A 25,895-nucleotide genomic window follows, 5' to 3' on the forward strand; every position below is an offset into this window, starting at 1 on the left:
AGTGACCCAGGAGACTTGGTGTTTTCAAGACAGGAGTCCCCCACCCCCCACCCCGCCAGTGTGGCCCAGGACACATGCTCCAGGAATGTGAGCCTGTCTGTCCTGAGAAGGGTTTTGGAGAACCCCCACCCTGCCCCCACCTCCTACCCTTGGAGCTGCAGTTGGGGGGGAGGGGGGAAGAGATGACAATTGCCACGGGGCCCACCCAGGTCTACCAAGAGCCCAACACACTTTCCCTGCCCTTGAGCTGCTAATAACCTCACTTTTATATGGAGATACATCTAGATGAGAAGACCATGATGGTGAGATAGTCTCTACAGAAGACAGGCCCTGCCTGGAGATGGAAGCAACACACAGTGGGGCTGGGTCATCACATACAGCCTCCCTGCGAGCCTGGACCTGAGAGCCATGGCCCCACCAGCCGCTGGGACCTTAGAGACCTGGAGTCAGGGGTCCTGGGCTCTGTCCCGTATTCAGCCCTGTCACTGCCCCTCCCAACAGCCCCCCACATTTCCTGAGTGCCTCCACCTTCATGACCTCAGGGAGTTCTCTTCGCACATGTTTTGTGACAAAACATCTCTGGTCCCAGCTGCTTCCTCACCCACCTGCCATCCTCTTTCCCAGGGTCCCCTCTCCTGTGTCATATTTTATGAATTAAAGGGAGAAAATCTGCCAATATAAGGATACAGAATTACTTGGGATTGGACCCCTCTAGGTCTCCCTGGGTTTGGGGCCCCAGACCTTTATCTTCCACAGCCCTCCTCAAGCCCTGTGTGCAAGTGACCTCAAAGGGTCCCCAGACCTGAAGATTGCCCACTCACCTCCATACCTCCACCAAAGGAGGAGGAGGAGGAGGAGGAAGAGGGGTGGGGGAGGGGAGAATGGGAAGGAGGGGATAGGGAAAGGGAAGGTAGACAGAGGGACCTTAAGACAGGCTGACTAAGGACAAGGCAGGGCACAGGTCAGCCTGGGAAGGCTGGCTGAGTCTGGGGTAAATCTGGTCTAAGCCACAAATTTAGGCTATGTTAAAATATGGTGTTCAGGTGAGAGGCCACATTGGTCACTGACATCAGATCAGGAATGTAGGGCTGTTTCCTAAGAGGATTTGGCTAACAAAGGAAGACCAAAGGGGAAGAGGGCTGTCTTCAGAAGAGGAGCAGTTTTTGGAGGAAGATCCCAGCTCCTTCATCCTTAGATTAAGACCTTCCCTAATTCTGAGTGGCCCCACAGTGACAGAGGCCACTTCTGGCTGCACTTCTGTGGGTGTGGCCCAGCAAGAAAGCCCACGCATCTCGAGACAGGGAACAGGATTCTTAGAATTCAAGGAGGTGGCACAGCTTGTCTCTGATCTGCTGTCCAGTCCCTAAATCCTGTGGTTCTATCTGCCAAACCCAGACAAGGGCAAAAGAGGTCCTGTCCCGGGGAAATCCCAAATTGATGTTAATACCGCAAGTGCAGACCCTCCACCATACTTTGGCCCATTCCAGATGTGTCTTAGAAATGTTAATGAAGGGACACCTGGGTGGCTCAGTAGTGGAGCATCTGCCTTTGGCTCAGGGCATGATCCTGGGGTCCAGGGATCTAGTCCCATAGCGCCTGCCTTCAGCCCAGAGTGTGATCCTGGAGTTCCGGGATTCAATCCCGCATCAGGCTCCCTGCAGGGAACCTGCTTCTCCCTCTCTGTGTCTCTGCCTCTCTGTGTCTCTCATGAATAAATAAAGCTTTTAAAAAAAAAAAAAAGAAATGTTAATGAAAATAGTAAGAGGGAGCTCCGAGCTCAGGTTAGGAGGCCCTCTCCTGGCAGCTCGGTCCTCCGAGGTGTCCCATCCCCACCACGAACTCTGGCAGTGGAGCCTTCCAGAAGTTTCTTGTCCTTCCACTTGCTAAGGTCACAACCACATCACAGACTCAGGGCTCTCCTGAACTCTCTGGGATCACCAGGTGGCCGCCTGTCTATGCCAGGTCTTAAACCCCTAAGCATTAAATTCCCTTTGAAACTAGAGGCCTTGGGTGTGGTGTGGTGACAGGGCACGACGATATACAGATTCTACCCATTACCAGCTTTCTAATTTCACATTTGTCTTAGTGAGGTTTCTGGATCAAAATACCTGCCAACCAACTTGCCAAAAATGAGACATGTCCACCACATGTAAATTAAATTTGATTCTGGTTTATTTGCAGAATTTTGCTTAAACCAATTTTCATTTCTCCCTGTTTCTCATCATTATATAAAAACTCCTTTGCACTCCTTTGTAAAATGCTAAACAATAAGAAGCGAATATTGTACATTTAATGACCAAATAAGTTGTGGTTTTTAAAGGCCACACTAGACATGTGGGAAGGAGAGCATTAAACACACTTAGGAAGTACCTGTGACCCCATAAGTGATTTTAAGCCATTGAAAGAAAAATAAATTCTAACCTTCAGTGCTTGGTGAGACATATTACATCTGTACATTAAAAAATAAGAGTTATTATAAACAACATTCATTCCTTAAGTGATCTCATTATCCCAAAACAGGGTCAGTTATTTTTTCAAGTTATTGTCCTCAGAAATCAGGGACCTATCCAGACTAGAGGAAGCATCAATTCTATAGCTTGTACAGGACACTCGATGGCTCAGTAATGTGTGAGGATCATTGCGGACCAGAACAAGGTCAGTATGAGTGCCTGGCTGTAAGCCAAGAACTTTATCCAGCTCAACCCAGATTCCAACGGAAGATCAGTAGAATACTTAAAAAAAAAAAAAAAAAAAAAAGCAACATGTTTGTTTCCAACATTATACTCTCCATTTTGTTTAAAAGACAACTGAACAGAAGAATATTTAGCAACTACCTCAAAATAAGCCATAAAGTTGGCCCCAAACGAACAGCAGTTTACACACAAGGGCGCCTTATTGTTACCAGCGCATCACACACGCAGGCAGGAAGGCCAGTCTTTGGTGGCAGCTGATGTCGAACCAAGGTCTGTTGTTGGAATTTGCTGCCAAACGATGTGCCAACCACCGTGGGGGCCGCTGAGAGCCCACGCTGTCACTCAGGGCCTGGGGAGTGAACCTCGCTGCTTGGCCCACACTGCCCTGCCGACCCCCCCGCAGGGGCCAGGTGGAGGGCACCAAACGGGAGTCTGCAGGTGAGTGCCACCCCCAGGTTGTGCCCTCAGAGCCCCTCTGGTCTCGAGCCCGTGGATGCCGCCCTCTCGGAGTAACATGGGCTAACTGGGGCGCTCTTTCCCAAAGAGCAGCCCTGTTAGATGTTCAGGGGATGAGGACCAGCAAAAGGCACTGAGCACTCAGCCTGGAGACCAGGGGTGGACGAGTGGGGTTGGAGGTGTGATGAGGGCTGGAAATGGTGGAAGATTTGTCTGAGGAGTGAGACCAGCCCCTGCCTGGCTGGCCTGCTCCAGCCAAAGCACAATATAGAGCAGTACTGGGGGTACGGGGTGGGAGGGTAGCTGGCCTAGGGCCACCTGGACGTGTCCATGGGGGCGGGACTACAGGTCTGGGGGCGGGGCCGGCGGGGAGAGGAGGCAGAGGGGAGGTGGGAGAGGGTCAGGAGAGGAGGCTGGAAGGGCAGGGCTAGGGATGCCTGCTGAGAGAGGCGGGACCAGATGAGCTTTAATGACCCTGCTGACGTCAAAAGTCAGGATTCTACAGCATTTGCTGCCTGCTCCAGAAGAAATCCGTAATCTCAGTATTAAAAACCCAGTAGAAACACTGCGTATCACTTTCATTCAAAGGAAGAAAGGGCATGAACACTCTACTAGCCTGGACAATTGGACACACTGACATTAGCAACTGATTGGGGGAACGGGGTTGGCACTTGATTAAAGTGACATTAGGCTCCTCTGGGGGTTTTCATTTTTTGGACAGGCTTGTTCCGCCTGAGAACAGAGACACTCAGGCAACACCAGGAAGCAGGTATGACTGAGCCCCAAACAGATCAGGAGGTTCTCTGAGGACCCAGGAGCTGTGGGGACCTGCACATGGGTCCTGGCTCCTCCATCAGGCTGAGCAGACGCACGAGCACAACCTCCAGTCCTCAGCATCTGTGCCTTCCAGCTTCTTCCCAGCTTCCCTTGTCATGGCTGGTGCAGGAGCCAGGAGATGGGGGAAGATGGAATGTGCCTCGGACATGTCCTCTGGTGCTGCAGAGCCGGGGGGAGACGGGTGCAGAAGCAGGGGAGGTGCCCGTCCTTGGCCAGTTGCCGCCCAGAGGCACACGAGGGGAAGGTCTGTGCGAGCTCAAAGCAGGCAACGGTCTTGGAAACTGGCCCTCTGCACCCCACACTGAGACCACTTGGCAGCAAAGGTACATCACTCCTGGAAGCCAATGGGAGGAGGTCTGTTCTGCTCCAGGAGGCGACAGCAGCGCTGCCACCTTTGGAACTATCTTATCACACTGTCTTGAAAGTGCTTTCTTAGCCCAGAGCCACTCTGAGGAGGCTGTATGGCAAGCAGAGCTTCCACTGTTGATGTGCACGAAGGAGTTAGAGAGGAGGCGCTCTCATGGACCATCCCTGATGGTCCAGTTCCAGTGGCAGGTGAGATAGAGGAAAATAGGCCTAAGAGTCTGCATCCACTTTAACTGCAATCCCTGACAGGATAGTGTGAGGGCCCTAAAATTCATATTCTTGCCAGCTACAACCAAAGAGTGATTTTATTTATTATAATTTTTACAGACCAAACACATTATAAATATTACAAACCTTTGAAAATTAATAGATTCATCATAATTTTCTTTAAAATGTACATACTGTCACTCAAAATTTTCACATTCTAGGATATCAATAATTTCAGCTTCCTCAGACGCAAAACCCTTCCTGTCACAAAACATCTGTGGCCAAACCGGCCACCAAACTGCTCACAGCTTCTACCATTTTCTTACACAGCACAGGGAAGCTGACTGATGTTGACAATGGGGAGAAGCCAAACCCAGGCTAGCTCTGTGATGTGCCCCTCTTGAGATGGCACCTGGTGCCCTCCACCAATGTGGAGGCTGCACAGGGGTGATCGTCATCTGTGAGGCAGAGTGTTCTGTCCAACTAGAGAAGTTCAAAAGGAAGGAAAGCTCCTGTACCCTTCCACACAGGGGAAGCACTCCAAAAGGGTATCTGAAAAGAGACAATCACTCTGTTAACCTACATCCCTACCCCCTGCTAGGAGCTCAGTTCAGATGTTTTTAGATAAATATCCTTGGGTTATAAGTAGCCTATGAACAGAAGACATGGTATGCAAGCTGAACAAACAAAATCAATTCTGAGCCAAGGGAATGAGGAAGACAAAAGTCAAACTGCTCATTCTGCGGGGCAAACAATAAGAACAAGACGCTGGCAACAGGACAAGGCAAGGCTACAGGTGGGTGTTGGGAAGGAGTGAGCTGTAAACAACAAAAGGCACAGGGCTACGGGGAAAAGCCAACTTTCCACAGACCAGAGCTTCAGCAGGTATGCTGACTTCATCTGAGTTTAGATGTGGGATGAAGAAACAAGCAGGGAACAGAGCATCAAGGTCTCAGACTGTCTCTCTCTCTAGACAGCAAAGCTTTCAGATTCCAAGCCTGCTATCTACCAAGAGTTGCAAACTTTGATGTCTCCAGGGGCTGGGGGAGCCATGGGAATGAGGGAATAGGCTGGGACAGGCTCAACATGGATTATGTCTATAATGACCCCACCCTCCACCAAGGGATCAAACAAAACACGCCTGTGCACAGCCTGCTCATCACATGCCACCAGCGTGCCACCTAGGTTGACACGGGCATCTTCTCCATGAGGACCACAGCTGGATGGGAATGGACTTGTCACCATCTCTGCCATCCACTATAAGCAGGATCAAGTGGCCACTTTTTAGACAATGACTTGCTTTAATTCAACATTCTTACCTCCATTCTGAGGGAAGGGATACTTTTAAGCTGGTGTTATTTCCCCATATTTGAGAAATGCAGAAATTTTCAAAGCTTGTTTTACACCTTGAAGGAACATAAATGGGATTCGAAAGTGAGGGTTCTACATGATTCCCAAAGCAGTTAGATCTGGCACAGTATTCTTGACATTTAAATAAAACAGGGATACAAAAGAGCCCCGGGCGGGGTCCTATGAGGTGACTGGGGATCCAGCAGCTGAGAGTGGCTCTGTGCCCAAGTGAGACTTAGTAAGTTTCTTGTTGGGTAAACATAAAAACTAAAAAGGCCCCCGGAAGTTTCTAGAACTAAGAAAGCACACATACACACGCATACACATGTGCGCATGCGTGACAGAATTATTTAGTGCCTCCCGACTTGCATCTCAGTCGGGATGCAACTAACTCATTGGCCAAACTGAGCTCTGCAGTGAGACTGAGCAAAGTTACTTGTGCAACAGCAAAGTTAAATGTAAACATAAACAGCAATAGGGTTTCTTGTGATACTCAGTGTTACTATCGTATGTTGTCCAAATAATGCACTTCTGGATAGAGACAGTTAACAAGAAGAGCCAGGAAGCTTTTTCCATCTTGGAGGCAATGGCCAGGATGCTTTATAAATTGTGCAGCTTGTGATATCTGGTTCTGGTATTCAACATACTGCTTACTTGAGGTCAAGGATTCAAGAGCAGTTAGAGCCTAAAAGACACAAAGACACAAGGGTTAACCATATGGACGCATATAATATGATTCCCACAGGTGCAGCACACCTGCCGTTATCTGGTACAACTGTGAGCCTCCGAGAACCTACAGATCTAGGAGGAGGAGTCCCAAAGGCAGGCAGTGATTAACCACAGTGGGACCACTGAGTTGAGCCAGCAACTCAAGCTTCTCTGGCTTCTGCCGCCTTCCACAATCCTGCCTTCCCTCTTCCTGGCCTGTGCTATGTCTCAAACCTTCCCCATGGACAGCCACTGCTACAAGCAGGCTGGCCTACTGCCTCGTCCTCCTTCACGCCCGTGCAAGCACAGAACCCTTCCCACCTGCTGCCTCTCCTCCTAGAGCCCAAACTGGAAATCCCTGGTGCCAGTCGCCTGTGAGATGTTGGATTTGCTGTCGGATTTGTTCTTAGGTTACAAAAATCATGTTATTAAACTAAACATATTAAACTAACTGTAGGAAATTCAAAAGAAACCAGTATCTGAGAGCTGCTGAGGGTAAACAATAAGGTAGTTCTATCAAGTCAACAAAGTACAAATCAAGTTCCTCCGGCTTTGCCCATTACAATGATCATTACAATGAAGGTGTTCCCGTAGCCCTCTTTGGGAATAAGGAAAAATATTTTTTAATTCCATAATTTTATACTGTCCTTTCTTCATAGTGGGAGAAGAGAAAAAGACTATTTGGAGAAAACAAAATCGGAACAATGGTTCTTGGTGGAGGGAGAGTTTTATTTTCCAGCTATACAGGCTCACCCACCACCAGGGATGGTGAATATGTCCATAAAGTCCCCCACACCTTCCCCTCTCAGATACAGTGACCACTACACTAGAGAATACAGATTAAATGGTGGAATTTGCTTGGCTCAGTAAACAAGGATGAAGATTCTGAGGATGGTAAATGAACCAGCAGCTTAGAAATAAATGGCTGAAGAAGGACGTTTTGGAGTGGAAGCTAAACTGAAGAGATTTGGGTACCAACCTAACTGCTGTGTGAAGAGAGTTCAACCTAAGAACAGGATCAATGGGGACACGTAGAAGTCCTCACTCTAAGGGAATGAAGGCAGAGGTGAGGCCCAGGGGACCTGCTAGCATTGGACTTCTTAAATACACCTGGAAATGCATCATGCTGACTTCATAACCGGCCCTGGGGAGAATTGCCTGCCTACCTATGACAATTCACACATGGCTCCAGATGACATTAGGGACTCGAATAGCAGTTGTCAGGTCTGTGACATGTATCGGGTATTAGAGAAACCAAGAAGCCTGCAAAGAACCTGCTGACTGGATCACTGGATGTGTGCTCTTAATAACCAAGAGATCACCTTGAATGTGGCTGGCTCAGACTCTGCAAGGCTGCAAGGGAGGGAGAGCTGGGGGTGTGAGCGCCTACCATTCACAGAGAGGACTGCGCAGCACAGAGAGGGAAGCCAGAGCCACCAGCCTGAGTGAGTCTCGGCCCCGCCCTCTCTGCTCCACTTCCTCACTGCACAACCAGGATAGACACACTTTCTATGGTACAAGGGGTTATAAGGATTCAATGAGTTAAAACTTTAACTCATTCATTTCAAGTGAGTTAAAATTTACAACAGTGCCAGCCATGTAGTGAGGACTCAAGAATGCTTGCCATCATTTTACCTGAGACTCTTCTGTATGCATGTGGCAAGCTAGTTTACAGATGCAAATAGTTATGGGGATGGGACCACTGCCATGTGGCCTTTCTCCGTGTTTTTAGAACAAACTATAATTTCTCATAGCTGCCATTCTGTCCATGGTTGGTTATTCCAACAGCAGCCAACAGTGGTTAATGTCCAGACTCATAAACAGGACCCCCTTCCTTGGTTCCAAGTTAGAGCTCAGCCTACCTAATCAGTCTAGGCTGTGGCTCCATTGTCCGTGCCAGCCCCCAACCCCCAGCAGGTGACCGGCCGGTTAGCACACAGTCATGTTCATCAGACTGGCTGGCTTGCCCATGGCCCTGCTTCTTGTACAATGGCACTGACAGTGCTCTAGGCAAGCACCTACAAAGATGGTCCAAAATCCGAGGCAGCCATATGCACTAACCATTTACCAGAACATAGACCATGACCCAGAACCTTATGACCCATCAATTTTGCTCCTGGGCATATACTCAAAAGAATGGAAAGCAGGTGTTTTAACAGAAATCTGTAAATGAATTTTATAGCGGCACTCTTCACAACAGCCAACATACTGAAGAGCCACTCCAGTAAGTCATGTCATTGTGTTGTTATCATGTGTAAGGACCACAGCTGCCACCCATCTGCCTCCTGAGCAGGCCTGCTGGAGGACTCCTACCCCATAATGGTAACACTGTTTTTACTGACCTGTTGAGCTTTTGGGGTCAGATGTAATTCCGAGCCAGGCTTCAAACGGATCTGATCCTCCGAAGGAACCTGAACTGAAAGGAAGGCGGCCATGCCTCGAGCCACCACTCGAAACCTTGGGTGTTAGGAAGAGGTCAGAAGTAAGTGACTATTAAAGCAAAGATTTTATTTATTTATTTTTTATTTATTTTTTTTTTAAAGCAAAGATTTTAAAATAAATACCACAGTTTCTCTTTAAAAACAAGATAAACACATTCCAGACCTAATGTTGCTAGCCCCTGCAAGAAAACTTTTTAGATTTTATTTATTTATTTGAGAGAGAGAGAAAGAGAGCACAAGCAAGGAGAGAGGCAGAGGGAAAGGGAGAAGCGGACTCCCCACTGAGCAGGGAGCCTGATGTGGGGCTCAATCCCAGGACCCTGGGATCATGACCTAGCCAAAGGCAGACAGATGCTCAACTGACTGACCCACTAAGGTGCCCCCTTCTGCAGGAAAATCTTAACAGTGATCAAGAAGAAGTGTTCATCTTCTTTCCATTATCAATGCCTAAACAATGTAAGCAAAATTCAGACTCAAGAATAAAAGCGTTGCCAACACGTAGAATAATTGGAACTCTCAGACATCACTAGTGAGTATGAGAAATGGCACAGGAAAACAGGTTCTGGCAGTTACTCAGTAACCTAAGCAGAGAGTGACCTTATGACCCATCAATTTTGCTCCTGGGCATATACTCAAAAGAATGGAAAGCAGGTGTTTTAACAGAAATCTGTAAATGAATTTTATAGCGGCACTCTTCACAACAGCCAAAAAGTGTAAACAACCCAAATGCCTATCAACTGATGATTGGATAAACAAAATGTGGGACATCCATACCGCAGAATATTACTCAGCCATTAAAAGAAATGAGGTAGATATATGATAAAACATGGACGAGTCTTGAAACTTCATTCAAAGTCACAGAAGCAAGACACACATACTAGATGATTCCATTTATATGAGATGTCCAGAATAGATACAATAAATCAGAAAATCAGCTGGTGGCTGCCAAGATGCAGGGGAGAGGGGTTCAGGGAGTACCTATTTCATGAATATGGGATTTCCTGCTGGGGTGGCAGAAACATTCTGGAAGGACACAATGGTGACGGTTGCAACAACATTGTGTATGAACTAACTGCTACTGAATTGTACAGTTTAAAAGGGCTGTCATAATAAACTTAGTGTTATGTGTAGTCTATCACGATTTAAGGGAATCAAAATCACATACTCCTGCTAAATTCTATCACAAAGAAACATGATGTGAACTGGTTTGGACAAAGTGATTCCCGAAGTTGCAGCAAGAGGATGGGCTACTCCATAAGAATGCTGACATCAGAACGGTAAGAGAACTCTCTTCAACACTGATAAGGCTTTGGAAAGAAAACCATTATGCAAATAAGTGAGATAAATTGGGAGGCTAGTGGCAAATTCTTTCATGCCTTGGAGTATTTAGCAACAAAAACTTAGACTTGTTTCTCATTACTTATTCTTATCAGTTAATTTTAACTCATCTTGACTTAGAGCTCTAGGAGACGAAGTCCCTCATGGGACCTGGACTGCCCTGACAAAGTATGCAGTGAAGCAGCTAAGTGGGTGTTTTAACCAAACCTTGCACATCATCACTGGCTCAGAACCAGAGAGACATCAGGACTGTGGTCAGGTTACAAAGTCAAAATGCAACAAGAGATGCTACTAGAAAAACATTCTTTAAACATGAAAACGACCCAGCAATTGCATTGCTGGGGATTTACCCCAAAGATACAGATGCAATGAAATGCTGGGATACCTGCACCCCGATGTTTATAGCAGCAATGTCCACAATAGCCAAACTGTGGAAGGATCCTCGGTGTCCATCGAAAGATGAATGGATAAAGAAGATGTGGTTTATGTATACAATGGGATATTACTCAGCCATTAGAAACGACAAATACCCACCATTTGCTTCAACGTGGATAGAACTGGAGGGTATTATGCTGAGTGAAGTAAGTCAATAGGAGAAGGACAAACATTATATGGTCTCATTCATTTGGGGAATATAAATAATAGTGAAAGGGAATAGAAAGGAAGGGAGAAGAAATGGGTAGGAAATATCAGAAAAGGGGGATCCCTGGGTGGCGCAGCGGTTTGGCGCCTGCCTTTGGCCCAGGGCGCGATCCTGGAGACCCGGGATCGAATCCCATGTCGGGCTCCCCGTGCATGGAGCCTGCTTCTCCCTCTGCCTGTGTCTCTGCCTCTCTCTCTCTCTATCAAAAATAAATAAAAATTAAAAAAAAAAAAAAGGAAATATCAGAAAGGGAGACAGAACATGAAGACTCCTAACTCTGGGAAACGAACTAGGGGTGGTGGAAGGGGAGGAGGGCAGGGGGTGGGGGTGAATGGGTGACGGGCACTGAGGGGGGCACTTGATGGGATGAGCACTGGGTGTTATTCTGTATGTTGGCAAATTGAACACCAATAAAAAATAAATTTATTATTTAAACAAATGAGAAAAAAATAAACATGTTTTTTAAAATATAAAGATGTAATCAGGTGTTGCCTTTTTTTTTTTTTTCTCCTTAATCTGGGGGGATCCTACCCCTAAGTCAAAAAACCTACCAAAGTGTCACAATCCCTGAGGAGGAGCAGATGCCGAGGCCCCCTTAGGAGAGCAGGGGTAGGTACTTCCTTACCTGTTAGACAGGGGGGACTTCCGGCCCAGCCCAATTGCCCCCAACAGCCCAGAGCTGAGCCTCTCCTCGGCCAGCAGGCTCAGCCTGCTCTGAAGCATGAGCAGAACTCGAATGACAGATTCTATCAAGACTGAGTCACTCTGCTCTGTCTGAATCAGGGACAGCTGCAGGACTTGGTGCCACCACAGGAACAGCTTGGCCTCATCCTGCATGGAGCTGCGGAGGGAGGCCCAGGAGGAAAATAAAATCAGAAGTGGATTCTTTCTGCTCCCATTTAACTGAAAGTCCACATTTGAATTTTATGTAGAAAAGACATTTAGTACTTTAAAAGCTTAGGCTAACACGTAATAATATGAATATAGTGAGTGCAATAGTATAGCCATAGGGCCAACACACCTTGGATACACCTGTTCCAACCACTTGCTTAAGAGAAGCAGCACTTTCATTTCGTTCCTTAGAGTCTGTTCACTATTTAAACACTGAAGCAAGTAGACATAAAGAGTCAGGTAACTGCTGAGGGACAGGCATTCTTGCAGAAATTCTTCTATGGTGAGCTCAGGCACTTGAAGGGACACCAGAATGGGGCCCCATCCTAAATTCTGATTGAGGGAACCTAAGAAAAGAACACCAAGAAAAGATAGCAAGATAAAAACAGGAATCAAATCATTTAACTGCTGTAATGCATCTTTTAACTTTAGGCTTTAAGTCAAGCCCATGTGGGCCCTGGAGAGCAACCAAGGGACACATGCATGGTGGCTCAGACTAGAAACCTAACACACTAACTGCCTATGCCCCCGCTAGCCACTGCAGAGGGACAGAAGTCAGAACTAAGCACTGTGTTCTCGCAGTTAACTCTTCTCATCATTCTATGGTCATTAAAATTGCAGGTAGACACCAGTGGCTTGTCCAATCAACTAATGGTCTTAACTTCATCTAATACCTTTTAACACTTAAGTATGTTATGAATACTTAAGCTTTTCCAAGGAAAATTCTTTTTTTTTTTTTTTTTTTTTTTTAGATTTTATTTATTCATGAGAGACACAGAGTGGGGGAGGAGGAGAGAGAAAGAGAGATAGAGAGAGGCAGACATAGGCAGAGGGAGAAGCAGGCTCCATGCACCGGGAGCCTGATGTGGGATTCGATCCCAGGTCTCCAGGATCGCGCCCTGGGCCAAAGGCAGGCGCCAAACCGCTGCGCCACCCAGGGATCCCCCAAGGAAAATTCTTATTACTCTATCCAACTGAAGTATTTCCACTTTTCAAAGCTTAGCTAGACTCACACTTCAAAGGAAATCGATTGAAAAAAATTGTTTTGATTTTAGTAACATGAGTGAATTTGAAGCAGGAGTATTATCCTAATTGTTCTCAATTCTTTGGGGGGTGGGGAAATGACCATGGGGAGATGGTGACATGCACAGCACCTTCCATGGGGGAACATGGGGACATGTCATGGGTGGCCAAGAAAGGGCAGATGTGAGTTATGGTCATCTCCTGGCATTCTTGCTCTAATATACTTCTTTCTCTCCTACTGTATGCACAATGATGTGTTACTGGGTATCAGAGTGGAGTAGTGCTAACCTGAACAATTCTTAACCAGACCATGTTGTTTCCAGAATCAGAGTTTAGGGAATAAGAAAAATATTAAAAAGGGAGGAGTGGGATGGGAATTGACCTCTTTGTAATAGTTCAAAAGATGTGACAAAAATCAATGAAAGACTTACATGAAAATTCATTTTAACAAGTGACAAAAATAGAAAAATAACATAGGGGTCTTATATAAAGATTCTGGTTTATAGCATTTGAAGAGTATGGCTAGGCTTGTGACTTACACGATGTGTCTACCATAAAAGGGCGAGCCTGACCTCTAAATCCACCATAAAATGAATTAGAGGTTCCCTCCCCAGAAACATGGTTGTACTAACAGACACGGGCCATAGGTTCTCATGCTAACCACAGATCTTTGCAAACAAAATACATACTAAAGTATCAGCTATATTAACAAGGAAATCTGAATGGTACAATCACCCATTGGGGAGGGTCTGAAAAGGTACCTCCTTGTGATAAAGCTTCAATCTCCCCTGGAAAGGACCACCCTAAAAGGAGCTTCATACCTTCTTTGAAGTAGGCAGCAATGCAGGCTTCTGTGGTCTCAGCCATGTGGCGGACAGAAGCCAGGCTCTGACAGGCTGCTGTTAAGAGGGGCAGGACCACCAGCCCGTGCACTTTCTGCCCAATCCAGGTCCGCACACTGCCCCGGAGGAACTCTGCTGTCGGAATAGTGGCATTGTTCATCATCATTAGGACTTCCATAAAGAGGCTGCTGAGGGCCATGTGGCGGGTCTGGCTGTCCATGTCTGCAAGGGAACACAGACACACCATAAGAGGCTGCCGGAACAGCCACGGGCATGTGAGCAACCTCGGCTGCACTCCAGGCACATCTTAGGACCACACTTGAAGGACCAGAGCGAGTACTCTGGATGGTGCTTGGCTGTTAAGGATCAGATACTGCACGTCAGTACTTTTTAAGGGCACAGTAAGGAACCACCCAGAGATCCCTGGTTACAGCAGGTGGCCGAGTAATCCTTTCATAAAGACACATATCAAGCTGGTATGGAAGACTAAATTATTTATCAGAACATGCTTACTTAGAATTTAGCTGCCAAAATTTGCTCATTTGGAAAACCGAATACACAGATCTCAGAAGTCAACTGGTAAACTGGCTAGAAAAAAAATACCTCTGCTCTCATCGTTGCCAAAGCTGTCGATATTCTGGAGTAATTTATAAGGAAGAGAGATTATTATTACTTAAAACTAAATATAGAAGGAAGAGAAAAATCTTTTTAAGCCTTCTTAAAAGAGCTAACTTAGCATCTTTTGTTTTTTTTTTTAAATAAAAAAAGTGGGCAGACTGATAATATAAATAAGTCTTTCCAAAAAATTGAAAGATGAAAGGTGCACAGCATGCAAGAAAAAGCAAATTCATTGGACAAGAGACCTGCAAATGAGCAGGTTACTGAGGTGGGTTCCTTCCTCTCATCTCAAAATAGAAAACCTCTTTTACCAGGAATTTGTAGAGAAAACTATTCAACAGGCTATAGTTTCTACCAAGTACTTCTAGCTCTCCTTGAGCTAGGTAACATTTTTTAATAGACCAGAAATGGGGCTTTGTCACAACAAGGCTTTGGTATTCATACGAGTGAGAGCAGAGGAGTCTGGGTCTTACTCGCCACACCATTAAATCAAACTTGCCCACCTGCAAGTTACTAATTTAATGTTACTACAAGACCTACTTATCAAGCATGGACTTCAGAAACCAAAGTTCTAGACGTAAGCTCAACAATATATGTGCGTGAGTACGTATTTTGTCATGTATTCCTGTGGGTACATGCATTCTTCTCTAAGGCCGTAACTCCGAAGTTCAGTTCAAAAGCAACTGTAATTATAATTTGCCTTTTAAGGATGACTCAGTAACAAAAAACTAGTACAGTAAGCCTCCTAATAGATCCCACCCTTTCCTCTCCCTATGCATCATCAATACAGTCAACAAATGTTTTCTTAAAAACCAGATCTGATCCTGTCACTCTTCTAATGAAGAGCTTTCTAAAATGCCCTCCTCTCCTGTGCTTGGCCAGCTATTATATGACCTTCACAGCCTAAACACATTTGATCAATTCTAGAACCATTTCTCCAGTATCACTTGCTAATTTTTCTTTTTTTCTTTTAACATCAATTGGGTGTTACTGGCTAGAGGGGATGATACTAAAGGGATAGGTGCACTATCTCATTCCATGCTTACAGTATGCATATGAAACAGTACAATTATTATATCCATTTTGCAAATGAAGTTATACAATTTGCCCAAGATCACATGGTTATTAGCAAGTGGAAAGCCCAGTTAGTCTGGTTCCAGAATCTGCTTTTTCACTACCACATTATATATGCAGTGCGGTAAGTCTATATGGCAGATGTATTCAAGAAATTCCAATTAATTTTTGGTTCACCAATTCCAACCAACTCAGACAGCAACACTAGCTTTCAATTGCTATGCTTCCCTAAATACTAGAGTTGCCTATTTTCAAACAGTATTTAAATAAGCATTAAAACGTTTGTGAGATTCACCCATGTGGTGGCAGATTCTGAATGCTACATTCTATTATGTGGATATACAACAACTCAACCTTCCTACTAAAAACATGGGTTGTTTCTGGTCGTGGACTCCCTCAGATACATACCTATAGACACTGTTCACATTTCTCAGGGCACAGGTGCATTTCTTTTGGAATATTTCAAGGGTTAGAATTCTGAGTCATAGAATATATAAACTAGTAGATGATGGATGCCCAACTTTTAAAAATGGTTGTACCAATTCCCTCTGTGATCAGCAGATGAGTTATACTGATCCACATATTCACCAATTTTGTATTGAAACTTTAACTGTATTCATTCTGGTGGATGTATCATCACCTGTCACTATATGCATTTCCCTAATTATTAATATGGTTAGCACCTTTCCATGAATATTAGATATTCTCTTTTGTAGAATATCAACTCAAGGGTCTTGTTCATTTTTTCTACTGGGTTGTGTTTTTCTTCTTTCTTGTATCCAGTGTGATAATTTTTGTCACTCATATTTAATGTAATTACTGATGTAACTGAGTCTAAATCTACTATCTTACAATATACTTTCCATTTATTCCTCCTATTCTACATTCCTTTTTCTCTCTTTTACTTCTTTTCATTATTTCTTATTCTACTTTTTCTCTTTTGGTCTGGAGGTTAAACACCATTCCAACATTCTTACAGTGGTTGCCTTACAAATTACACGTGCACTCTTGACTTTTCAAAGTTGGCTGTTAACTGGCTCCCAGACAGTGCAGGGGCTCTGTAACATTCTAACTCCTACTACCTCCCTGCTGGTGCCACAACCCCAGGAGGCATTACTATTATTATTGTTTTAGACGGTCACATTTCGTGTAGATTTACCTACACATTAATCTGCCACTTTCATTGTTCTTCACACTCACTCTCTTCATACTTATGTTCTCCAGATTATTATCTCTTTCCTGCTAGAGTTTTTGGTTGTATTTTGCTATTCTTTTATAACTTCTCAAGCTGGATTCTTATTAACCTTCATCTTTTTAAAATTTTAATATAAGCATTTAAGGCCAAGAAATTAAGCCCCACTTTAGCTGTACTCCACAAGTTTTGAAGCATTCTGGTTTTTTATCCAGTTCCAAATCTTCTAGATTTCTATTATGACTGTTTCTTTGGTCATCAGTTATTTAAAAGTTTGCTTCTTAATCTCCAGTGTATAGTTATATTTTGTTACTGATTCCTAAGTTCACTGCACTGTGGTTAAGAGTTTGTGTGGTCTGTTCCAAACCAGTCCTTTGGAATTGGTTGAGACTGGCTTTAGGCTGAACAAGGGTGAGGTTCCTTACCTGTTCTGTGGTAGACTCACACCATGTGAGTTCTGCATGTACAGGGCACATCCTTTTCCACGTGCACATTACATTCGGCGGGGCCCTTCAGACCTCCTAAAGCCTCAATGATTTTCCTTCAATTTCATCCTTTACTGTGAGATATGTGGCAAAATCTCTTACTGTGAGTGCATCTGACATTTCTCTTCCTAATTTTGTCAGTTTTCACTTTAGGTGTTTGTAGTTGCTACTGTATCTTTAAGTACAAATACATTTATCATTCTTCTATCCTCCTGGTGAATTAAACCTTTTATCAATTTCCAAAGACTTTTTTTTTTTTTTTTCAAAGACTCTACTAATGCTTTTATTTATTTATTTTTTTGTCATGCAACTTCAAGGCAGGAAACCACCTTAGATAACATCTGGCTCCGTAATGCTTCCTGCCTCACAGTCCTATCTGTCCAATATTAATCTAGCTATGCCAGCTTTCTATTTTAATAATTGCCTAATATGACTGCCTTATCGAAAGCTTTCTATATCTTATGTTCTATATGTACTTTTCAGAAACAGCTGAAAGCTGGATGTTGTTCACTGTTAATCCAGTCTGACAAACTTTGTCTTTTAAGTTGAATATTGGTACATTTACATTTACTGGTGTATTTAAATTTTACCATCTTATTTTGGTTTTTTTACTTATCTTCTCCAAGCTTCTTTTCTTGCCCTCTTTGGACTGAACGCATTTTAGCCATTCCTTTTTATCTCCTTCCACTAACTTGAAAAATTATACATTTTATTTCTATTTCTATTCTTTTAATGAATTCCTTGGTAATTTCAACATTCCCATTTTATCAAAATGTAAATTTAATCAATTTATTGACCCTCTCCAACAATACTAAAACCTTACCATGCTTCTAACTCAACCTCCTTCCTAACTTTTATATACTCGCTAATTATTCCAATATCTTGTCTTCATGTGTGAGTCTGACTTGCTTGTGCTGCCTTTTTTTTTTTTTACTATTTTTTTTTACTATTGGTTCATAGGCCTTGGAATTCTGAGGTCAGAGCTGAAGATGGGTTTCTCTAAAATAGCTCTGTGGGTACGTTCTACCAGGCATCTAATGGGCTGCCAACCCAGAACAACTTGAACTCAGTTCCCAGATTGAGGTATTTTTCTCTGGACCAGTCTAGGTAGTAGGAATTTGTGCCTCAAACACACATGAGGATCAATTTATACCTACTAATTTTTAAAAGAGGTAGCTCTTTCCCCATCACACAGACAGCTGACTCAACACCCAGGTCAAATAGATCACTCTTTGCTTTCCTCTTCCAGGAGCAGGTTTATCTCTGGCTCATCCTTACACAGAGGATGCCATGTCTTGGCATCCTCACCCAATACATACAAGATCTCCTTTCAGGCCCTCAACTCCAGCAGGCCCTGGGCTTTAATGCCCTCCCCTCCCAGTCTAAGACAGTTCCAGAAAAGCCTTCAACAGGGAAGCCAGCCTCAGCACTACATCTACCTTTACAGGTCACTTAGCTCCTGACTTCTAAGATTTTCCACCACCTCATGATAAGTTTCACCGTTGGTTTCTTAAAAACATTTTGTCCAGCATTCTTAGTTGTTTTCAGCAGAAGCAGTCAGGATACCCAGTCCACCAAACTGCTGAGAACATGAGTTCTCCATATACAGTTTTTTTTTACATATCTATAGGGGATTCTGAAGTGCCCTCCCAATGAAAAGCCAAAGCATCTCAGAATGCTGCTCATGGTCCATCTCCAGTTTCTCCTCCTCATTAAATCCAGTTGCCTAGCTTGGCCTTCAGTCCAGCCCATCTCCCACCAGCCTCGGACAGTGTCAACCCCTCAAGTTCTGAGCATTTGTGCCTCCCTGGTGCTGAGATGACAGAGTCCCTGGGAACCAAACCTCTCTCTGAGCACTTCTCTGACCCGACTGAAAGTGTCCTGCCCACCACCCTGATCTCACAAGCCTCAATGGCAGAGATTCACCCATTGAATGAAGACATGGCTGCCTGTGACCACTCACCAGGTGGATTAAAGACGATGATATCATCCAAGAGCTTACACATCTCCTTTTCTAGGTCTGCTAAGGTGATTTTTCCATTTTGTTCCAGTGAGCTGAGGAACTGAACCATCTGATGAGTGAAGGCTCGGCATTTTGGAACTGCATCCTGACAAACAATAAAAGGAGCATTGGTGTGAATCCACATGAGCAGCATTAACTGAGCATTCCCAGGAGCATGCCTCTGCTCTAAATGCTTCAGGAGGGTGGAAGGAGAACAGAGCAGGAGGCCACAGGAAGACAGATGTGTATCTAAGGGTCCTGTGTCTAGCGATATGCAAATCTGTGGTAATACTTATGCCAGAACCCACATTCTCCCAAATTCCAGGACACTTTTCCTTTTTGAGTACATCAACAGCAACAATACCTACACACTAATTACTTGCCTGAAACTTTTCCAAAAATGTTTATGTTCATTACCTAATTCAATTCTCATGACAACACTTTGAGGCAAAGTATTATTTTCAATTCAGATGAGAAAACCAACATCAGAATGGCAGGGAGCTGGGGACTAAAGTTTGTTAGACTTCAAGCTCAGGCTCTTAACTTCCCTGCCACTCTGCTGCTAATGACATCCAATTTCTAAACTGACAGCCAGCGCCCTCCATCCTTTTGATCTCCTGTTAGCATGTGGTACGACTAGTTAAGTGAAGGTAATTCATTTACTAGAGAAGCGAACTAATTAAAGAAGAGAAATAATTATAACTCAAATAATTAAATAATTACAACTAAAAAGAAATAATTAAAACTAAGAGATGTGAGAGGCCAAAATATGAGTACACAATGATACACATGCTCTTTTTTCAACTGAGCTGTCACAGGGTCTGAGACCATCCACTACTACAATTCTGAAGAACACTCTGCCTTTTAAAGCACCCACTCAACTTACAAGATGTTTCTGACTGTCAGTAGGAATGGAAAGGCCTGCGGACACTCTTAGGAGCTTCATGATTAATTCTGCAGAAGATTCCTTTGCCAGGATGGTGGCTGGCTGGTAATGGCTGCTGAAGTAACTGAGCACACTCTGGTAAGACACAGTATCCACGAGATGCCACGAGAGTGAGCTTGTTTGTCCAAGGAGATTCAGGAGAGGTGAATCCTAAAAATAAAACACATATTCCTTTCATTTCAGAGTTATCAGTTTCCCAGAAATAGGTGTCTCTAGTCTGTGGAATGACCATTAAGACGGCCTAGGATAAGGAACAGAACACTTAAGATGTCAAGTAAGTATCTATTCAAGGGTGGGATGCTTGGGTGGCTCAGTGGTTGAGCCGTCTGCCTTTGGCTTGGGGTGTGATCCTGGAGTCTTGGGATCAAGTTCCACATCGGGGTCCCTGCAGGGAGCCTGCTGCTCCTCTCTCTGCCTATGTCTCTGCCTCTCTCTGTGTCTCTCATGAATAAATAAATAAAATCTTAATCTACTCAAGGAAGAAGTACTAGTTAAAGTAATAACCAAGGTCTTGGCAAAAAATATTAACTCTAAAATTTGTAAGTATTTCGAGGAACTCTCAGATTTGTTGGTAGAACTAGCAATTCAGGAGATGTAAAATAAAATTGACCTGTATACTCTAATTCAGTGTGCTTCCCTTCATAACCCCGAATTAGATTATGAATGATCCCAGAAAATCAGGCATCTAGTTGAAGGCATATTTGATATATCAAGGAGATATTCATACTGACAGGGGCATTAGGGAAACAAGTGGAAAGCTACAACCTCATAGGGAGTGAGGACCTAGGAAGTCTTGCCAAGCCTTCATCACAGGCTCTCCAAACTTACTGCTTGGTCTACCAGCTGATCTTCCTTTGCCAATAAAATCATCATGAAAAGGAGGCAGACAATCATGTTCCGTGTCTCTGGGCGGGGACTGGGGCTCCAGGCATCAGAGAGCACACTAACCCAGTTGACTTCGCATAGGACAGACCCCAAAAATAAGAAGCAGCTCTTGGGGCTTCCTCGTTCCACCTAAACGGAAATAAAATCAATGTTTTCCTTTAAACTGTCTGTGTTCTTGAAAATGTGTATAAATCAACACATACTAAATTGAATTTTAAAAAATAATTTTCCCAGATAATAAAAATCATCTGCAAACCCCTCCCCCTGGAGAGTTAGACTTAACATTTGTAATATATATTTTTTCCATGCTTAGTAAATGCGTACATTTTTCAGCTTGTTTAGAGTTCATTATTTATTCCACTAATTCTTAACAGGAGAGGAATGAATGACCTTCCCTATCTCTGACCAGAGGGTCAAATCCCTGTCCCAATTAGTCACCAATGCTCAGGGGAATCTATCACAGTCCTCAGATGTACTAGGACAGAACAAAGGTTGAGATCTACTAGTCAGTAGTTCCTAAAGCTGATCATGCATGAGAACCACCTGGAGGACTCACTAAAATGACAGATTACGCAACCCCATCCCCAGAATTTTATATTTCCTACAACTAGGGTGAGAGCAGGAATTTGGATTTCTAACAAGCTCCCAGGTAGTGCAGACACTGTTCGTCCTAGGACCGTACTTTGAGACCCACTATATTATTGTATGTAATTTTTATACTGCCTTTTCGGTATAATATTATGTTATAAAAGTGTCTCCACATCATTAGGCTTTGTGATTTTTAATGACTGCATAATGTTTAATTAAATCATATTTAAAATATATTAGGGATTGGTGGGGGTAAATGTATTTTATAGTATATGATCAATGTCAGAGTCATCTCTTATTACCCATTTCAACAGTCTGTTTAAAATAAAACATGGCTAGCTATAAATTTTTCTGTTTAAAATGAAGATTAAGATTCATTTATAAAACCACAGTCAATGGAATCTGGTGATGATTCATGCCCTTCCGTGACTACCGTCATTATATTTTGTTAACTGCTTATTCTTTTCTCTTTTAGAAAATGATTCCTCATCCTCCTTTATGACCTGTTTTCTATTCTCACTCCAAATCCCTCAAAACACATCCCTTCTTACTCAGGCAGGACATACAGAACTGAAAGGCTTCCAGCTTCTGGCCAGATCAAGGTCACCTATGATTGATTAAATTCCCAGAGGCGCCAAGTCTACAGCAACCCTTACAGCCATGCTACCATCTGATCTGTCACACAGCTGAGGCCGCCTGCTTACTTAAAGCTATCTCACAGTTGTTTAAATAAACATCCTCTTCATGTTCACAGTGGTGATAAATATCTACTCAGGATCTATCTCATATACTAAACCTAGCTATAAAATCATTCCTAAGCTTCTATTTCCAAAACAGCTGTCCTCGGCTCTCCCCGGAGCTTAGCTATAGAAACAAAGCAGCCCTGGGTGCTCTCCACAGACAGCACAAATGGGCCACAGTATACTTCACAGACTGCCAGAAACCACCGTCAGCCTGCAGTAACTAAAGCACTCACGGCATCTCCATCATCAGTGGAATGTCAAGTTAAGAGTAAACACAAAAGAACTAGTGACTCTGAATAAACTGGAGAAACTACAAAAAGCTGAGACAAGAGTAAAATGGGTTTTTAAAAATGAAAACTTAAGAACCACAGACATGTCAGGCTGCTCTGTAAGTGATGCTACAGGGCCTGTTTTCTGTGACTAGTGCTTCTACTGCTAAGACTTGCATATGTATTAGCCTTTTGTCCAAGTTATTTCCGGTCTTTATGTGATTATGATGCATCATTGGTTGTTACGATGCATTTCTATCTCCCACAACATTATTCCCTTATGTAACTGCTTAGAGAAACTAATGGCTTGAGTACCAATTACATTTGCTTTAATAGAACATTTAACAGCATGTGAGCCTGATGCTTCTGTCCTAGAAAAATACGCAGACCCAGAGTCACCAAGACTGAGCCTGACGACGTCAGTTACGTACTCATACAGCAATATTACTAAAGCCTAGGGGGTGACAGCCATATACAGACAAAATCTTTCTCTGGGTTTAATAACGGTCCTACAAATGTCTTCCAGTAACCTTCTACCGCAGTAAAAGGATTTCCATGAAATGTTGCTTCACATGAGCACCATTTGGACAACACAGAAGGCCGGCACAGTCCACTCTGGCACACACTGCAATCATGCCTAAGAAGCACAGTGAACAGGCTGCTCCCTAGGAGCCAGGCTGTGCCATGGAGGGTGATGGCTCACCTTGAAGAAGGCCTCCATGAGCATCTGGTCAGGGTACAGGTCCCTCCATGGGAGCTTCCGGTAGGCATTATGGAACGCGTACAGAATGAACTCTGGCATTCTGGGTGCTGTACATGCTTCACAATAATGCATCAGGTGTAACCTGAGGGCTCCTTCATCACCTGGCAACAGCTTATCTAAAATTCAAACAGAAAACACAGCTGAAGACCATTTGGGTTATCTTTAAAAACCAACACACACATACAAAAAACTTGTACTAAAAGTCTAAATAAAGACTCAATAATTCCTGAATTTCAAAGATTTTCATGTTCCAGGAAAAAAAAAACCTGATGACAAAATAATAGCAAAGACTGTAATTACTTACTTGTGAAACTGGAATGAGTAGCTGGTATGTGGGAGATAGCAGGGGTGATTAGTTTTTCTTTAAAGCTTCCAACTGCATGGCTTTCTAACTCACATAAACTTGCCCAACCCCAAGCACTTCTAGGCATCCCTTTAGTCTGTTGCCCTCAGACTCCAAAGGAAATGTTGCACATGACTAAAACTCAGCCCTTGGTGTAGTAAAACTAGATTAACTGACACTCAGCTAAGTTATTCTAAAACAGCACTCCTCTGAGACACAGATCACTCAGTATTACCATCACAAGTATCAACTGTCTTGCTCTCAAGACAAATAGCAACAGAAGGAGCATTGAGTCTAAAACAAAACTTTTCAGACGTTCTGATTCTATGCAAAGGGATGAATGTAGTCAAAGAAGAGGGAGCCACCCCAACAAGAACAGAAACTTGATGGTATTTCTTAGTAGCGGCTTTTGAAAAATGACCAATGAGCATCAACTCATGGTGCCAAACAATTTATCGTTTCCAACATCCCTGTGCCCTTGATTCAGAGTCCTTACTTTATTCTACAGCATGAAATATCAAAATGTTTTTAACCTTCTAAGACAAGTTAAGGGTAGCATATGTTTAAATATGAATAAAAGATAGTTTTGTTTAAATAAAGATGGATTAGTAGGTAGATGTCTAAAAAGTAATTGCCTGGGACAAGACCGAGTTTCTACTTCCAGCCCAGATACACATAAGTTCTGTGAGCTCAGAGAATTCATTTTGCTTTCTGAGTCTTCACTTTCTCATGAATAAAAGGAGAGAGCTGGATCAGAAGACCTCACTAAAAGGTTACAATAAAATACTTCTTCCTAGGCAGCCCCAGTGGCGCAGCGGTTTAGCGCCGCCTGCAGCCCGGGGCGTGATCCTGGAGACTGGATCGAGTCCCACGTCAGGCTCTCTGTATGATGCCTGCTTCTCCCTGTGCCTGTGTCTCTGCCTCTCTCTCTCTCTCTGTCTCTATGAATAAATAAATAAAATCTTTTAAAAAAAAAAAACTTCTTCCTGCTTTGCATAGTTCTGTTTCTTCTTGAACTCAGCTATCAATTCCTGATGTTAGCTGTGAAGCAGCCCGTTCTCAAGCTACTTTCTTATTTATATACATAGGCAAGAGCTTAAGAGAGTGCTTGTCCCTATATTAAGAAACTAAACATACAGGGACGCCTGGGTGGCTCGTTGGTTAAATGTCCAACTCTTAATCTCAGCTCAGATGTTTGATCTTAGGGTGGTGAACTCAAGCCCCATGTTGGGCTCTATGCTGGGCATGGAGCTTGCTTTAAAAAAAAAAAACAAAAACCATAGTGTATGTGAGCGTGTGTGTGTATGTGTAGTGCCTATTTGACTATAATTAGATACTTGAGTATTTTTGATGATAAGAAGCAACCAGAAGTTTGTCTTTCCAAAAAAAGCGAGTACTATTAGGATTTCATGTACTCATTAAACAAATACTTATCAAAGAGACACTGAGATTATGGCACTGCCTAAGTCTCATGAGGGATAAAAGGAATAATGTTTCTGTACCTAGAGTTTACATCTTACAGTTTGGCCAAAAAAATTTTTTTAAAGAGATCAGGCATTTTTGCAAAAAAGTCAACCAAAAATACCAGATGACAGGGCCTCTGGGTGGCTCAGTCAGCTGGATGACCAGCTCTTGATTTCGGCTCAGTTTATGATCTCAGGATGGTAAGATTGAGCCCTAAGTCAGGCTCCATACAGGGTGTGGAGCCTGCTTGAAATTCTTTCTCTCCTTCTGCCTCCCCGCCCTGCCTTACCTCTGCACACTTTCTCTCTGTCTCTTAAGAAAATATGAATACGAATAAGGTACATCTAGACAATGGAATATTGCTCAGTGCTAAAAGGAATAGCTATCAAGCCATGAAAAGACTTGAAGGAACTTAAATGCATATTAAAGATGCCAATATGAAAAGCTACATAATATATGATTCTAACTATTTGGCATTCTAGGAAAACTAAAACCACGAAGACAAGAAAAAAAAATCAGTGGTCACCAACAATTAGTGGGGAGAGAAAGGTGGGGAGACAGAACACAGAGGATCCCTAGGGCCATGAAACTACTCATAGGATACTGTACCAGTGGACGTGTATCATTACACATTTGTCCAAATCCACAGAATGTACAACACCAAAAGTGAACGGTCGTGTGAACTATGAGTTTTGGGTGATAATAATGTGTCACTGTAGGTTCATCAG

At 43.5% G+C, this 25,895-nt stretch overlaps 1 protein-coding gene across 4 annotated transcripts in view; it reads right to left on the reverse strand.

Moving 5' to 3' along the window:
- Positions 1-4,639: 4,639 nt before the first annotated feature.
- EPG5 (ectopic P-granules 5 autophagy tethering factor) overlaps positions 4,640-25,895 on the reverse strand; it is a 101,467-nt gene continuing 80,211 nt past the window's right edge. For all 4 annotated transcript variants that reach the window (XM_072732280.1, XM_025997047.2, XM_072732282.1 and 1 more), the window contains exons 36-44: positions 23,301-23,476; positions 20,941-21,126; positions 20,053-20,262; positions 19,128-19,272; positions 13,775-14,017; positions 12,061-12,277; positions 11,665-11,880; positions 8,960-9,074; positions 4,640-6,594 (exon numbers count right to left, since the gene is read on the reverse strand). In XM_072732280.1, coding sequence (XP_072588381.1) covers positions 6,412-6,594; positions 8,960-9,074; positions 11,665-11,880; positions 12,061-12,277; positions 13,775-14,017; positions 19,128-19,272; positions 20,053-20,262; positions 20,941-21,126; positions 23,301-23,476 — 1,691 coding nt within the window. In that variant the 3' untranslated portion in view covers positions 4,640-6,411. The remainder of the gene's footprint in view (positions 6,595-8,959; positions 9,075-11,664; positions 11,881-12,060; positions 12,278-13,774; positions 14,018-19,127; positions 19,273-20,052; positions 20,263-20,940; positions 21,127-23,300; positions 23,477-25,895) is intronic.

The sequence above is a fragment of the Vulpes vulpes genome, chromosome 13 (assembly GCF_048418805.1).
Source record: "Vulpes vulpes isolate BD-2025 chromosome 13, VulVul3, whole genome shotgun sequence".
In the NCBI taxonomy this organism is placed as follows: Eukaryota; Metazoa; Chordata; class Mammalia; order Carnivora; family Canidae; genus Vulpes; species Vulpes vulpes.